General features: G+C 37.5%; 1 protein-coding gene across 14 annotated transcripts in view; it reads left to right on the top strand.

Moving 5' to 3' along the window:
* PRDM2 (PR/SET domain 2) overlaps positions 1-17131 on the top strand; it is a 124486-nt gene that overhangs the window by 51556 nt on the left and 55799 nt on the right. For all 14 annotated transcript variants that reach the window (XR_006286492.1, XR_006286493.1, XM_043531909.1 and 11 more), the window contains one exon: positions 6832-6958. Coding sequence is in view for 12 of the 14 variants with exons in the window: in XM_043531909.1 (XP_043387844.1) it covers positions 6832-6958 (127 nt within the window). In the remaining 2 variants the exon portion in view is untranslated. The remainder of the gene's footprint in view (positions 1-6831; positions 6959-17131) is intronic.

Genomic DNA, 17131 nt, shown 5'->3' with positions numbered 1-17131 from the left:
GATTTTGAAAATTTGTTTTTGTGTTGCATTCTTGCAAATTTACTGCACAACAAGATCTGTTCATTGAGGGGAGAAAATATCTTGCAAAAAGACCACTGACAACATAGCCATTCTCCATCCACTGAGCAGGATTTTGTCAAAGATGTACTTAATACAAATTTTAAATATAGATGTATGGTTTGCTTTTAGGACTTCCCAATAAATGGGAATAACAGAGATTACGATATAAGGTTCAGTTTACATGGCTGCCTCCCTTACTGGCAAATTAATAAGTAAACCTACCTTGCCAGCTTTACAGATGTTCCCAATCACATCTGAAAGCATTTGTTTCAACAGCTTTTGCTTTTCCTGTTCATATATCCTCTTGAGAAGGAGGACAAGGGGCAAACTCCAGTCTTCCTAATCTTAGTTTATATTAGAAGCTAAGCAGTTTTTAGTACTGTTACAACTGTCAACATTGGGTCAGTTTCCTAGTATAGATTAGGCTTTGGAGAGTCACTTAGCACAGATTTCGATGTACGCAAGTTAGTAATTTTCCTTGTAACTTTTTAAAGAATATTTGAATTAATCTGATGTTTTGTTTGGTAATGAAGCTTGTCTGATCCACCACATTACAAGATCTAGTATTTTGCAGAATTTTATTAATTACCCAAAATGATTAAATCAGTGGTAATTAGCCTGCACAATTATAAGAGCCAGATTCCCGAAGTTAAATTACTGCAAAGAAAAGCAAGCACATTTAGCTGCAGAAAGACTTTGAGAACAGAGCATCATATAGAAAAGCATTTCTAACTTTTTGGAACCTCAGAGCCATATTACTGCGCTAAATCATTTAAAACATATATTCAAAAAGTAATGTTACTTGTCTATCTCCTTGAATGCAAAGCTTATTTTTCACATCATTTAGTGTGCCTGAAATTGCTTCCTTCTTAATGTGCCCTGATCTCTCTTAGGTACAGTTCACCCCTACTCTAATGCATGACCATTTTTTTTTAAAGTAACGTAATAAATACGTAAAACAAGAACATGGAGCTGTATAATGTCCTTGATAAAATGCTCTTTAAAATTAATTCCCGTTTCTTTTTGTTTAATGTTTCCTCCCATGTCATACCCACTGTGTTCAGTTGTCATTCTTTCTAATGTCTGATTTAAATTGCAAGCTCTTGGGGGCAGGGACTTTTGTCCTCGTATCTAAAGTGGCAGGTACCACTGGTTCTATGAATTTATTCAGAGAGCTGAAATACTCTCAACGTTAGATGGAGTAGTCTTGCAGTTAACATGGGTTTTTGAACATTTGGAATGGTGCTGCTCTCCTCGCCTAGAAATTTTGCACAATGTTTTTGTTTGTATATATTAACCTTTCACAATGGTCATGTAGATTTTACTAATGTAGGGACACAATTTACTCACTTGCCCCCTTGTCACAACAATTGATGATAATTAATAAAACTAAGGAGATTCCTCTTGGAAGTAAAAAAAGAAGAAGAAATCTACCCCACAAAAGAAGAATTTTGCAGTGATGGTGTGTACGTAATGTCCTCTATTTTATTGTTTGGCATTCAAACTAGTATTGCATACCTAATTAAAATACTGCTCCCACCTAATTTTTTCCAAGTTTAAGTTTTTTCATGGCTTTGTGGATTTTTAGTCTGTGACTCAAAAAGCCTAATTTCAAAATATTGGAGCACTGTAATATTTTTGAAAACCTCTAGGCCAAGATAAGCAAAGTCTTGTCTGTCTGAGCATGTTTGGTAGAGTAGGGCCTCAGAGCTATGTAGATCTTTCATTTTCTTCCCATTCTTTGTTATTAGCTAATAGCAAAATTGCTCATTTGGGACTTTGTTATATTGAAGGTCTAGGTTTGAATATTAAAGTGAGAAAAAATGAATAACGCTGCCACCCTTTACAAGGTGGTGCTTTCAAGTTAGGAGGACTTTTGTAGGCTGCTTGGTGTACGTCTTTCCAGTGCACATATGTAACTGGGGGCAGTTCACCCCTACTATTTAAACTTTTAATTGGTTTCTAAATCAGTCACTAAAAAAAAAAAAAACTTACTATTTTTTAATGAAAGGCTTTGGTTTAAAGTTCACATTAAAGTTCTTGGAAAAACTATGTTAACACAATACGGTACTTAGCACTTTGTCTTCAAATACTAACTAATAATAATTTGCAGTGAAAATTCTATTAGAAGAAATTTTCTAAATCGGCTTGATTAAAAAGATGTGACCAACTTCAGGTGAAATTAATTTGTTTATGGAAGATCCCATTCTATCAAGTTACAGTACTGTATAAATAAAATCAGTGTAAGTACAAGACACACATAATAGCTCAAAGACTCGATTTGTAGTGCCACAAATGTAAACCAAATAATGGAATTTGATATTTTCAGGTGTAAACACTGCACACAAGCACAAACACCTCCATCCAACAAAAGTGCTTCATTATTATTATAGTAGCACCATGCAAGCCACTGTATAAACACATAATAAGAGATGTTCCTGTCCTGAAGAATTTACAACCTAATTAGACAAGATAGACAAATGCTGGAAAATTACTTATGTTGTTTCTCATCCTCCCAGTTCCAGAGTGCAAATCCAGAACTGTTAAAGAAACACAAAACAAATAAGTACACTTAGGTCACAAGGTACAGTAAATGTATAACAGAAGGATTATTCTACAATTGATATGTATACCTGTGATTATTAATACTTTGGGGGTGAAAGCAGTTTTGTTTTCATCTAGTGCAGTGGTTTTCAACCTGTAGTCCGTGGATCTCTGGGAGTCCGCAGACTATTTCTAAGATATCCAAAGGGGTCCACACCTCAATTTGAAAATTTTTAGGGGTCTGCACATGAAAAAAAGGTTGAAAACCACTGATCTAGTGCCTTCAGCTAAGAAGAGAGAACACCACAGGGTAGGCGGAATGTACCACAGACAATGCACCACAACCTTAACTCTGTCCCACTAAGGATGCCATACTTTACTTCATACTTTTACTAAACTGTTTCCTCCCAACACTACTACACTGAACATCCAATCTAATAGCTTTGGGAGAAGGTAGTTGGTAATGAGATGGGTTGTGTTGAGGGGGTCAGAATTCAGGTTTCAATGTGTGGTCCTTAGTGTTATGGTAGTTGTAGTAATGATTAAGGTTTGTGCCTCTGTGTGGAGGAATAGAGGTATGTATTGTTCAGTGGCTTAACTTTTCATTTCCTTGTTTTTATGTGTTGGTCATGTATGTTGTGTGTTGCAACCCTTTACTGCTCTTATGAAGAACTTACAAACAACAAAGTTCTTTGTGTATTTATGTTCAACACATGACCTTCAAAGTTAGGAAGATCCTGTACATTATAAGAACGAGCACCACCACTATAATGTACATATTATTGAATTATGCATTACCTTTAAGATACAATATTAATTTTTGTAACTTTTTAAAAATGTGGTTGTAGACAGAATTTAAGGGAGTGGCTCAGGTAGGTAAATTTTAGATTTTTGATATTTTTTTTTTTTACTGAAAACTCTTACATGGGAAGGTTCTCTGATCCTAGCCTTCTGTTTCTAGGTATAGTAGTATGCTTACTCTACATCAGAATCAAGTGATCGTGGATTTCCTCAAAGTAGAGCTGTTGCTTTAATTAGTATTGCTAACATAGGAGCTGTTCTATTGCACGAGCTTGGACTGATGAAGGCAGGCCGCATCTTATTTTGGAAGGACAGGGTCAGAAGACTTTATTTAGACATTGATTTAGCAACTCAAACACTACACTCAGCAAATTAAAAGGGAAAAACAACCATGGAACTGACAAGTTGCATGCTTAACACAGCACTGAATTCCATTTCTCTTTGTTGTCAACCCATTCTAGGTTTAGACTGGAGCAGGAACCTTGCCTTCATTCTTGGTTGTATGGCATTACTACACTGACACTGTGCAAATAAATAATTTACCCAACACTTATTCCATCAGGACTCCAAAACTGCAAATGGAAACCAAAATCTTAGGCCTTGCTTATATTAAAAGTTACACTTGTTTAACCATATTTTAAATCAGTTTAAACTTGTGTAAATTTCTATGTAGACACAAATTGATTTAAACCTAGCATATATTGATTTAGGTTAATCTGGTTAGCATTGGCCTTATATTTTATGTATGTGAACGTATCAAGTATAATGGTCAGTGCAATTTTACACTTGGATTCTCTGAAACAAACCTTTTCACTTTCCTTATTGTGAGGATTAATTTAAAAATGTTTATGCTTTGGAATTTAGCAAATCAGGAGAAAATGGCTCTGATAGTCAAATGATAAACACTTTTAACAACAAAGTATATAGTTTTAAAAAGTACTGTACATGTTTTCCTAAAAATTATGCAATACTTAGCTAATATGGTATCCATTAGATAACACTTAATGTAAATATTATTGAAATATATCTAATTTATAAAGTAAAGTTAATCCCCTTATACCAAAAGCTTGAAACTTTCTATCCTGTAACAGTATTTACGTCAGTAGACTTTTCCAGTAATGAATGCTAAGCTGTGCATGTCACATCTTGTAATGAAGAGGTTCTGTTTATAAGTACTCAAAACAAACTTAATTACCATTTTTTTCCAAACTAACTTTCAAAAACAGTAAGATGTAAAGAATTTTGGCTTGATCCAACTCCTATTGAAGTCAGTTTGGTGTAGGCCTTTTGTTCACAAAAATTTCCACAGAACCATCATAACACATGAATCAGTTCAGCAGGATAGGGGACCATGAGTAACTCATAGGTTGGCAGTAGAGGAGAATGGGGAGCTCTGCATAAACAACGGTCTTCAGGAAAAATTAATGACATTTTTAATGCTATGAACTGACTTACACTTCCTTTGCAAAGAAAACTTCTAGATACCCTAAAAAAAAAAAAAAAGGTAAAATTGATTGTTTCCAGGTGTCCCTCCGTCCCCAGACCCTCACCCCAAAGCACGAGGGATTGCACAAGCCCCAGAAGCTAGATCTGATCATGGTAAAGATGGTTATAATGTAGATGCCAGGAACCTTGCATCTCTTGTGTTCTTCCAGCATATGGGGGTAAAATAGGTTTTTTTTCCCCCTTCTTTGGCTCAGGTGAAACTTAAAATAATAAGTTGAGATCCCCGTTGCTCTAACCTAATTACTTTAAAATTATAAACTATTTCTGGCACCATATTCTTCAGCCACTGAAAAGAGTAGTTGCAGTCACAAGGAAGAAAGGCATTTGTATCTAGGGCCAATGGATTTTATTCCCACACTTGAGTAGAATTGTTCTGAATGGAGAAATGTTTGGGAGATTATTTGAAAAATATAGGTACAGAAGTATTTCCCCCTTTTACTCTGCTCAAGTTGGGAAAATCTTTAAGGGGATTCACTAAAAATTGTATGATCCTGATGATGCTATTTAAGACCACATAAAATTACCAGTAAAACTATCAATTCTAGTATTGAGCAGCATGGTAATGGCACTGGGACATCAGAGTAGTAATCGCAATGACCTGTGTTTAGTTCAATTTCTTGTTCCTTTCCTTTCCTTCCTTTTTTTTTTTTTTTTGAGTTTGTGTTGCATAAAGACTTAGAAATAAGTGTGGAATGGCACACAATTCTCTTATTATTGGGCTTAATTCAGGGGGACTCCAGAAACATGTAGTAATTGCCTTTCCATTTTCCTCTCTTCCTCTTTCTCTGCCATAAACTTTTCCTGTCAATGTATTCCTGAAATTAAGTTCCAAACTGTCAACTTCTATAGATGGCTGTTTCTATATGGGTTTCTACTATATGTAGACATTTCTTACTCTTTTTTGTTGTATTACAGACAAGACTGTCTTGTTTGTGTAATGTAAATAGTTGCAGTTAAATCTACTAAAATGAAGAAAACATTTTAAAATGACAGTAGATAGTTAATTAAAGATATCTGTTAGAGATTGTGTATCCTGAGTTTAGAAACTGCATTTTTTAAAGAAATATATGTAATATATACATGCAGATCAAACTTACAAATGTAAGCACAATTGCTCCTCAGTAAAATTTTGCTTGGCTTAACCTGAACTTTCAAATACCTTTTCAAAATTCGTTTTTATAAAAAAAAACAATAGATTGGGGAGAAATAATCTAGAAAGTATCTCATTAAACAAAGTGTCATCATTTCCCCCTGCTAGGAGGAAAATGAGTTACAGGCTTCCTCCATCCTCTATCTGAATTTAACATCTTCTATGACCTACTTTCTCTGCCCTACCTTCCTTTTTAATAACAGAGCCAGCTTTTAAAATCATCTTCAAATCAAAACTGCAGCATTTTCCGCATAAACTGAGCTCATAACAGGGTGGGCGATTAGAGATCACTGTTTGCCGTGTCAGGTTTAAAGGAAGCGTGATGAAACTGTAGCTCAGGAAAGCTTTATGCCCAAATAAATGTGTTGGTCTCTAAGGGGCCCCAAGTCCTCCTGTTCCTTGTGCGTTTGCCAAACAAGTGCAGTCGCTTTAAACGTCGATTCCTACTGGAAAGCCTGTTCTCAGCCAGGAGCCAGAGCCCTGGGGTTGGACGCCTGCAGTCCTCCTTCCAGCAGGGGGCGCTCGGGGCAAGCCGTTCCCCTGCTCTCGGCGGCGGCGCCTGCGTGCCGCGGCCCAGCCGGGAAGGGTTAAAGAGTTCTTCCTGTTTGGTCCGTCCGGCCGTGAGGCAATAGGCGCTGGGCGCGGAGCACAGCTGTTTGCCGTCCCCGCGGCGAGCTCCACGCCCTCTGGCCCTGAGCCTGCTCCGCGGCCTTGCGCGAACAACCCTCCCGCTGATTGGCGTTGCCTTTCTCTCTCTGCCGCCCCCCCAGCCAATTGAGCCCGGCGACGAGCTGCTGGTCTGGTACAATGGGGAAGACAACCCAGAGATAGCAGCTGCTATTGAGGAAGAGCGAGCCACCCACCGGAGCAAGAAGAACTCCCCGAAAGCCAAGAAAGGTAAGCGCTGCCTCCCCCCCCGCAGCCCGGCCGGAGCTCGCCCCACGGCGACATGGAACCGCGCGCCGGGGGCCTGGAGTGAAACTTGCAAACTTTGGCCGATCCCCCCCCCCATCCCCCCCCGCCTGCTCGATCAGTAGCCGCCGCAGGACTTCGCAGCCAGGAGTAAGTGTGTCCGGGTGACCTTTTCCAGACTCCGCTGCCTGCTCGGCGAAGCAGCTCTGAGTTAAAGGGACCCGTCCCCCCCCCCCGCGAAGTCACCCGGGCGTGCCCGCACTTTCGCCTTTTGAAAGTCGTGCCGGAATTCTTGGCTACTTTTCGTTGCGTTTGTGGCTTTCTAACGCTGAACATAGACAATAGGAAACGCGCAGGAAGGGGCGGAATCGTGGATTGGCGATGGGAATATTCACGTTTTAACTTTGTCCTAATTAAAAAAAAAAAAATTTAAAACTTGAGGAAAATGTTGTTGTGATTTTTAGATAACAACTGGGTTGTGGTTTGTTTGTTTTTTTACACGTAGGTATTTTTATGATTTGCAAGGTGGTATATTAAATAGCAATACTTCCCATTTGCAGCTTTTGATGGCTAGCTGACATTTTAGAATGGATTAAGGTAAATTGCAGGCCTCACTAGATGAATTCAGACAGATGATGAGAAGAGCACTGTGAGAAGAGCAGTAGTTGTACGCTTACGAGTACGCTTGTAAGAAGAGCAGTAGTTAACTTAAAGCCCAAAGTTTTAAGTTTAGTTCTTAATCTGCTGCTGAGCTCCACTGACGTTCAGGTGGTGATATATTCAATGTTACCAAATACTATCCTAACATTTTCATTTCCTTGCTGTGTTAACATCATTATAAGAACATAAGATGTGTTCACACCACAACTCTTAAGACTGGGTCAGTATTTTTTTTTTTAAATGTAAGTTCTTTCCGCGTGAGTGGGGTTGCTGTTAACTTTCTGCGTGCATATGATTTTATCATGCAAAGTGTCTACCGAGCAATAATTTTCTTTCACAAATTATAAAAAGCTGTTCAGCAGTAGAAGTGAAAAATGCAGATGTTGTCCTAAAAATTAAAACTTGTGAATCAGTAGCAATTTTGTGGCTTATGACAATGTGCAGCCTGAAAATATGAATGATTGCTTTTGGCTAATTTTTTGAAGAGTTTAGGGTAGGCGGAGAATAATTTTGGGGGGCATAGGGATTATTTAATTTATAAGTAGGATATACTGAATATGTCTTAATTTTTCCATACATAGTTTAATAAAGATGTCAAAATTGTTGACTTTAATGTGCCTCTAGGAGAGCCAGGTTGATATGTGAGCCTGTATTTAGCTGGTTTTTTTTTTATTCAATTATTTTAGGTCAAAATCACATTTTTTAAGGGTGATGATACTCAGTTTAACAATGTTAAGGACTAAAGAAAAAGTAAATATATACAGGAATGTGCATGTGTGTTGCTGCTGTTTTTGTTTTAGGAATATATATTTTGTAAGATTCTTGAATGTGTTTCAAATGAACCAATAAAAAAAGGTTTCAGAGTAACAGCCGTGTTAGTCTGTATTCGCAAAAAGAAAAGGAGTACTTGTGGCACCTTAGAGACTAACCAATTTATTTGAGCATAAGCTTTCGTGAGCTACAGCTCGGGGGGGTGGGGGTGGGGGTGAGAAAACCTGGATATGTGCTGGAAATGGCCCAACTTGATTATCATACACACTGTAAGGAGAGTGATCACTTTAGATAAGCTATTACCAGCAGGAGAGTGGGATGGGAGGAGGTATTTTTTCATGCTTTGTGTGTATATAAAAATATCTTCTACACTTTCCACAGTATGCATCCGATGAAGTGAGCTGTAGCTCACGAAAGCTTATGCTCAAATAAATTGGTTAGTCTCCAATAAAAAAAGGTAGTGAAATTTTGAAATGGAATCATACCTGTAATATCCTCTTTAAATACAAATTTATAACCTAGTCCTGCTTGTGCTGAAGTTGACTGTAAAGCTCATATTGGAAGCAGGAGCAGGGCTTTTGGAAAATGAAAATTTTTGTCCTTAATTCAAGTTTATTTTAGCATTGGGAGAAGCATTAAATGAATGTTGAGGTCGCAGTAAGTAACAAAAATCTAAAATTCAAACACTGATTTTTATTTTGATGACAATGGTAAAACACCTCTTTAGCACATACTTAGCAAGAATTGTTTACGTCCATTAAAGGCAGATTTATGCTTTTTAATAAATGTGCATTCGCCTGGTAAAATACAGTTTTGGTCTGCATGTTATTTACCCAATAGGCAATAACGGTAACCTCAGAGTTTTATTTATTATTTTTTTTAAATCACAAAAGCAAGGAGTGGAACATTTCCAAGATACTGAAATTGTATTTGAATTAATGCAATTGTGGACAAATCTTCACTAAACTAACCTCGCAGTTCCTGAAATTGTTGTTACTTCCCAATACTAACAGTTTGGGATTATTAACTGTTCGTGTCTGGACAAAGTTTTAATTAGAAATAATCACATAGAGGACATTATCTCTATTTTGTATATTTAAAAACCTCTGATCCCAGGCTCTAGGCACTTAACAAATTAACAGAACCACAATCTATCGAAAAACCAAAATTTAAAAAAAAAAAGGTAACTGTAAAAGGTTATTTGTGTGTGGAATTATACTCTTTGGTCACTAGGCAAAAGTAGAACAAATTCATCACAAAGAATTGCCAACCATTAAGGCTTCATAATCCATGCTTTAAATGATATAGCACATGCACATCTAGATGCATGGTGGGTAGCTCCCTGAAAACATCTGCTCAATATGTAGTAACAGTCGAAAAAGCTAACAGAATGTTCGGAACCATTAGGAAAGGGAAAGATGATAAAACAGAAAATACCATAATGCCACTGTATAAATCCATGGTACGCTCACACCTTGAATGCTGTGTGCAGTTTTGGTTGCCTCCTCTAAAAAAAAAAAAAAAATTGCCTTAAAATTGGAAAAGGTATAGAGAAGGGCAATGAAAATGATTAGGGGTATGGAACAGCTTCCATATGGGAAGATATTAAAATGACTGGGATTGTTCAACTTAGAAAAGGGATGGCTAAGGGGGGGATATGATAGAGGTCCTTAAATTTTGAGTGCTCTGGAGAAAAAGAAAAGGGGTATGTTGTTTACCCTTCCTCTCTCCCCCCCCCCCGCCCACCCCAAGAACCAAGGGTGACCCGATGAAATTCATAAGCAGCTTTAAAACAACAAACAAAAAAAAAGTACTTTGCACAGTCACAGTGCACAGTTCACCTGTGGAACTCATCGCCATGGGATGATGTGAAGGCCAAAAGTATAATTAGGTTCAAAAAAGAATTAGATAAGCTCATGGAGGATAGGTCCATCAATGGCTATTAGCCAAAATGATCAGGGATGCAACCCCAACCTCTGGGTGTTCCTAACCCTCTGACTGTCAGAAGCTGGGAGTGGACAACAGAGGATGGATCACTCGAAATTGCCCTGCTCTGTTCATTCCCCCTGAAGCAGCTGGCACTGCCACTGTCAGAAGACAGGATATTAGGTTAGATAGACCGTTGTCTGTCCAACTAGAGTCATTTTTATGGTCGGTGTTCCATACTTTCCATCCTTTTAGTGCTCAACCATGAGTTCTATTCCCTGTTCTATTTGTTTTTGTTAACAAATTTTATTGGAATAATTTTAAAGGAGGAAAAAGATGTGCACAATCTGTTACATCAGTATTTGTAATAGTGTGTTGCTATTCAAGCTAATTTACATGCAAGTAATACAGTATTTTTTGCTTTCTTTGGGAGCAACAGCCATAGTACGGTTGCAAAATGGTTTCCAGTATTACCGCCTGTCTTTTTTCTCTCTCTCTCGCACTCACCCTCCCCCTTTCTGGAAATTGTATGTCGTGTGTGAAATTATTCAAGCTTGATCTCAGCCCAGAGGTTGAACTTTTATGGAAAAGTTAGGAAGTTGCAACCCGTCATTTGTGAATTCAGCAATGATGGAAAAAGAAGAGTAACTTTCCCTTTTGAAAAAATGCTACCCCCAGTTGTTTAAAAGATACTGTATTACTTGACTGTAGTTGGTAGAAATGGAAGCCGAAATGTCAAATAATTTTATACGTTAATTCCTACTTTACCAAAGCTGGGGTTTGGTTCCTCAGGAGAGTTGTGAAATTTGAATGATCATTAGAAACCTGACCAGGATAGTTAACTGCACTTGACGTTCTGTATTCTGAGCTACAGAGTTTATCCCCTTCATAGATCTTAAATATAGCTATAACTCTTTAAGAAACATAAAAGCATATAGTTTAAACAGCTATGAATGAGTGTTTACTTTAGTAAACATGCCTTTTTTTAACAAAAGAGACATTTCGACTGTTTAAAATGTAAACAAAAAAAATACTATAAACAGTTTTTATTTTTTAACAGTATCTTTTTATTCAGCTCGCTAAATAAATTTTTACAGCACGTATTTGCATGTTTGTATTCAATTAAACAACTATCCCCTTGGGTTTTAACCAGTGTAATGCATTTAGTGGGCAAGAACTATCTTTAACTAGTCATTGGATTTTGAACAATTTGCAATAAACAATTAATTGTCTTTGGATTTTATTTAGCCAACTGATTATTTCAGAAGTGTGATTGTAATAGTTAGCTAACAAATTAATACCTCTTCCAAATTATCGTAGAAACTCCATTGTGAATTTCCAAATAAACCTGCAGTCTCCTCTCAAACAAAGTCTGTTTCAACAGTGGTTTCTGTTAGTGTAAGGTTGGAATTATTCATTTTGTAAAATGCAGATGGCAATTAAGCATGGCAGGGAGAGGTTGAGATAGGTGCAAAGGATAATATTGAAATTATATATTCTCCACTGATTCTCTCTCTGGCTGCAGTCTGACCTCTGTTTCCAAGCAGTCATTGATGATGGTATTATTATAATCCCTCTTAAAGGAAACACTGGAGGACCTCTGGTATTCCCCAATTTATCCTGATGTTTCCTGTTGCCTTTGCAACCATTTTGTTTATGCCTAGGCTATGCCTCACAGAATTCCATTTTCACTCTATATACTCTCTCAGCCTCTTTACCTATCACTTCTGATCATACAGCCCAGCTTCAGTATCTGCCTCCTTCTTAGAACTCCGCTTCCGAAATGAGATACAAGAAGATGTAAACATGCAAACAGCTAGTGTCTGATTAACTTCTAGCTCTTCAGATTGAAATGCATGATTTACCATTTTTCTTAACACTTCATGTCAGCCTAGGAGTTGCTAGGAAGAGTTTCTGAACTCTTTTTTCGGGATCAATTATTTCTTTATTCTTTATATATACTTGAAACTTTGCATGTAAAAAAGACAGTACGGCTGTGGAGTGTGTATTCTAGGTTTGGGGGGAAATTCAGAGTAAATAAGTAAATAAGCAACTGAAAAATCTCTTTTGAGCTTTCTTAGGTGGCATCTAAAATTTTTCTCAGCATTTTCTCACCTAATGAAGCAGCAGCATCTTTGTGACATATAGGAAAACCTGAGAACTCTAGATTTGAAAGTGACAGCAGGTGGGACTGGGACAATTTACATGAGAAGATTGTTTCAGTGAGGCCACAGCATGCAGAAAAATCCTCTAAGAAGCATATGTTAAGCTGAATTCTGTAAATTCCAAATGTTGGTTAGAAAAAAGCTTAACTTTTTTTATTTTTCTGTTGTGGTAATACAACCATCACAATTTTAAAGTGAGGTGTTTTTGACTTTCCTAACCCAGGATTGCAGAAAACTGTCTCAAGCCAAACAATGGCATTAACATAGGCTACTTCTTTGCATTTAATTTTTTTAAGAAAGGTAAAAGTTTGCAACTACATCAGGTAAGTAGGATAGTTGTTAATTACTCTTTATCTTCTCTTAGCTTATTTTCCCCCTCTACACAGCACACTTTAGGTGTTATAAAATTAATGACTAATACAAAAGTTGGAGCCCTTAGCTAAGGTCCAAGGACAGCATCTGCCCATTTCTAGATGCTGAGGGTGAGGGTTGGTTTCACATAAGGGCACTACCTCATTAAACAGAGGCAGCTCCACATATTTTATACCAGTTTTGAGGTGTATGTGTAGGTTTAATCATCTAGACATTCAGTGTCTGATGCATTATTCAGTTCCTGTATATAGGAGCATGGGGGGAGGTGAAGGTGTGGGGTAAGTTTTAAAAAAAAACAGTGTTATAGAAGGGAGAAGAAAGGAGAGATAAATATAAAGGAGGTGGCAGAGAAGTCCGTGCAAAGAAAAGGGTGAGAGAAGGAAAAAGTGATACACTGAAAATCGTGCAGGAAGAAATGCATCATGGTTTTTTAAAGAAAAGGAGAGAAACCTTGCTTGGCTACACTTCAGTTAAGATACCATACCAAAAGCAAGAGAGATGCAATCAGTTGCATTATAAAGTAGTGGTAAATAAAAAGTGGATTGACAATATACAATTAAATACAGTACATAACTGTTTTATTTCTTTAAATTGCAGTAGGGCGGTTGGAGAGAGCATGTATATTTCACTCTTATAGCAAGCCATTTTTTTAGAATTCTGGGTAAATTTATCAAGCCCTTGATAAGACTAGAAGATGGATTTCATGCTTATGCTTTTTCTAATATTTATTTCAGTTATTAGTGTGTGTGCGTGTGTGTGTATCTATCTTTTGGTTTGGTGGGTAAACCTCCTTTTATGGAACCAAGGGCTTTGAAGCTTTCATTATATTTCACACCTGCTTTCATAGTTCACCTTGTCTTTAGAAGTGTTTTTTCAGAACTAAGACTCTCTTAAAACTGGATGTTTAGGATTCACCACACTATCTAATGTAATCTACTGCTTTGAGGTATTAGTTTTCCTTCATTTATCTGGAATATCTATAACCAATGACCCTCTGAACCAAGAGGAGGAAAGATTGGTCCAGTTTAACCAAATAAAACTAGGGTTTCTCATTTACTGCTTTCATAGTCTCCCACATTCCCCTCCAGGGTAACTTTTTAACAGTTTGTTTTTCTTCTGTGTCTGTTTGTCCTGGTGGTAGTTCTCCCCATTCTGTGCTTCTGAGATGTATTTGTGTGTCTGCTGTGTTTCACTTAGTACTTCATCCAGACACCAAATCCCAGTGGTATAAACTCAGTTACAGTCTGGCATGAAAACTGTATGTGCCTCCTTCATTTCTCCCCTCTCTGCAGAGTCAGGGTAGTAGATTAGAACAGAGTATGTGACTGCATTTTGGCAAGCTCAATATTTTCTTGCAGGAAGAAGTGAGTAGGATTTTGTGGTGATACTCTAGTTCCTGTCTGCATTACAAAATCAACCATGTCAGGTGACCCAGTGAAAACACATATTGTGGTATAGACAGGATCTGGTCATACCGTCGGATCATACCAACATCACTGTGGGGATAGTAGTAGTCTTATAACACAGTCCCAATGCCGCTGATAACAAATCCGTGTTAAAACTCTGCTACCATAAGTGGCTCTACCACAGTATAAATAATAAATGTTGATATCTAGCATAGTTCTGATCAGATTTCAGACAGCGCCTGAAAGGTACAGTGGTTCTCCTTAACGGATACTGTTCATTTTGGAGCCAGTGTGGATCTGGAGAGGGTAAATTAACAATTTAGATTAACTCTGATCAGTTATTCTTAGTTATTATGGCATCTTTATTAAAGGCTGCAAATAAAGTTCAGTTTTATTCTCCTGTTTCAGAGACATTAAAGGAACACTCATTCTCCTCTTCTCTTGGGTCTTTCACACAGAAACGGGAGAAGTGGGGGAAAATGCAATTGCAATGCCACAAAAATTGGCAGAGGGATTAATTTTTATTTTGTTTTTGTCTAAAAGTGGTCTGTATTTCAATTTTGGCATTGTTCCTTTAAGAGACGGTTTTCTCACATGGAACTTTATATAAAGAACTGTAGTACTCTGAGTAGAAGCTCTTGAGAATAATATGGTGTGTGTTTGTTTCTTTATTAGAAATACTACATTTATTTTCTTTAACTTCCCCTTTAGGATTAATAATAATTAACTTGTTAGGTAGGAAGAAATATCAACATCTCTTTGATCAGATTTTTTTCCCATGAAGAAACTGTTTCAGAAGTAGCTGTGTTTTGACCTCTTGCAGAAAAAAAACTAAAGAAGGGTGAAATGACTTACCTAGAGGGGTGTGTTTATTGGGACACCTTGCAATTTCCTGCTGATGTGCAATCAAAGTTTTCACAAGTCCTTTCGCTTTTGTTTTGTTCCAAATTATTTTCTCGTAGACCTTAGTCCATCCTGTGCTTTGCTGCACATTGTGCTACCCACATTTGCACTTTTTTTTTTTAAGAGAACCACTTAAATATGCAATTTGAACTTGATGACACCATGCAGGCCTTGAGTTACCATTTGAAGTTAAAAGAATAGTTTCATTTGAATAATGGAGAATGTGACCTTGAAAACTGTACATTTTTGTATTTAAAAAAATATTAACTCCAAAAACACTTTAAAGGAAGTGCTTAAAAACACTTTCCAAATATAAAATGAAATATATATTCCATGGCGAAGGACATACTAAATATAATTTATAAGTTGGTCTTTAAATAACTGTAAATTTGTTAGTGTTCAGCTTTTTGAATATTGCTTTATTGTGATGAGATCCCTACATGAAATAACATTCTAGCTACGCAGTGTTGCCAATCAGCTGAAACTGGTTTGGGCCAGTGATTGAAAAACTTACTAGACACCTAGTAATTAAAAAGTTTAAACCTACTAGCCAGAGTCCCATACAAAAGATATGGTGGGAGGCCAGCAGCAAGGTCCAGAGGTAATACCCTAATGAGAAGCTTCCCTCCCACTCCTCTTCCCCAACTGATCTGAAGAGCGAAGGTGCTGTGGTATTCCTATTAGAGAGCTGCCTCTGGCCCTATTTGGAGATTGTATCTTTCATGTTAGCTTCTGTGTTGTACATATCCAATAAATTTGAGGTCACCAGGACAATGAAACTTTTCTGTTTTTACCCCTTGATGGCCAGAGTTTTGCACGGGGGGTGGAGGAGTTGCTACCTCATATTTCTCCCTCTCTCTACCCCCATCCTCCCCAGTAAATGCCTCCAGTTCCTGCCTCTGCTGCTGCTCTGAACTTTCCCAAGGGTGAAATTGACATGATTCATTCTAGCTTTCCTGCTGCCCACGGGGTTCAGCATAGCAGAAGATTGTGGCTCAGTTTTTAGGAGTAAAAAACCATCTGTTTTTTAAAAAGTTTGCCTTGAATGATGTAAATATGTTCTCAAATTATGTAAACTGATTCCCTCAAAGATCCATGCTTCCAGGGATAAGCTCCCAGCAAGTGTGGGAACTCAGCAAGTTCTGGTAACTTTGCTATATATTTCATTTAGAAAAAAAATTGAGTTTTTGCTTTAGAGAGATTATTACAGTTTCATGTGAACACTGGAAACCTTGTGTACTCTTTGACTAATTCAGCATCATGCTAACTTCAAAAGCCTTGTCTACTGCGTGTATATAAAATTTCTCTGAAAATTTCCCAAACGCCTACCACAATTTAATTTCACACTTAGTAACAATGGGAGCACTACTGTCGACCTGATGCCACTGACTGTCTTACCTTACTCAGATCAGGACTCTGTGGTGCTTAAAATGGAAATGGCTGTCTGCAGCTTTGTCTATAAAGTCAGTGCTAACGTCCCCGCTCTTGACACCACTAGTGGAGCTGAACTGGTGGTAGCAACAGAAGAGCCATGTGTAAACTCCCCATCCTGCTCACGTGGGCTGTTTTATTTCATCTAAGTAACCAAAGCAGATTATGGGGTCTCGCAGCAAGCATCCACTGTTTATTCACAGAACATGTAGTCCCTCATTTTATCCTGTCAGAGTGTGCTAGTCCTGACCTGGAAGGAATAACATGGCAACCATGCCTATTCAGACTTGATAGTGTTTTTAGTTATTTTTTTAATTTAATATCAACAGAATTGTTGACAGCACACATTATTTTCGTAAATACAAAGAAGTAGGGCATACCAGCAGAGTTGAGGCACCATAGGTTGAGTTCCATCAGGTATGCATATTTGTATACGCTATATTCCCTTTTTTTTTTTTTTTTTACACTTTAGTCCATCTTACATCAAGTTATGATGTGAATCTAATATAGGCAGTAAATTGTTC

The sequence above is a fragment of the Chelonia mydas genome, chromosome 18 (genome assembly GCF_015237465.2).
Source record: "Chelonia mydas isolate rCheMyd1 chromosome 18, rCheMyd1.pri.v2, whole genome shotgun sequence".
Taxonomy (NCBI): domain Eukaryota; kingdom Metazoa; phylum Chordata; order Testudines; family Cheloniidae; genus Chelonia; species Chelonia mydas.
Note: the sequence above shows the minus strand (reverse complement) of the source record. Positions and strands in the feature narration are given on the sequence as shown.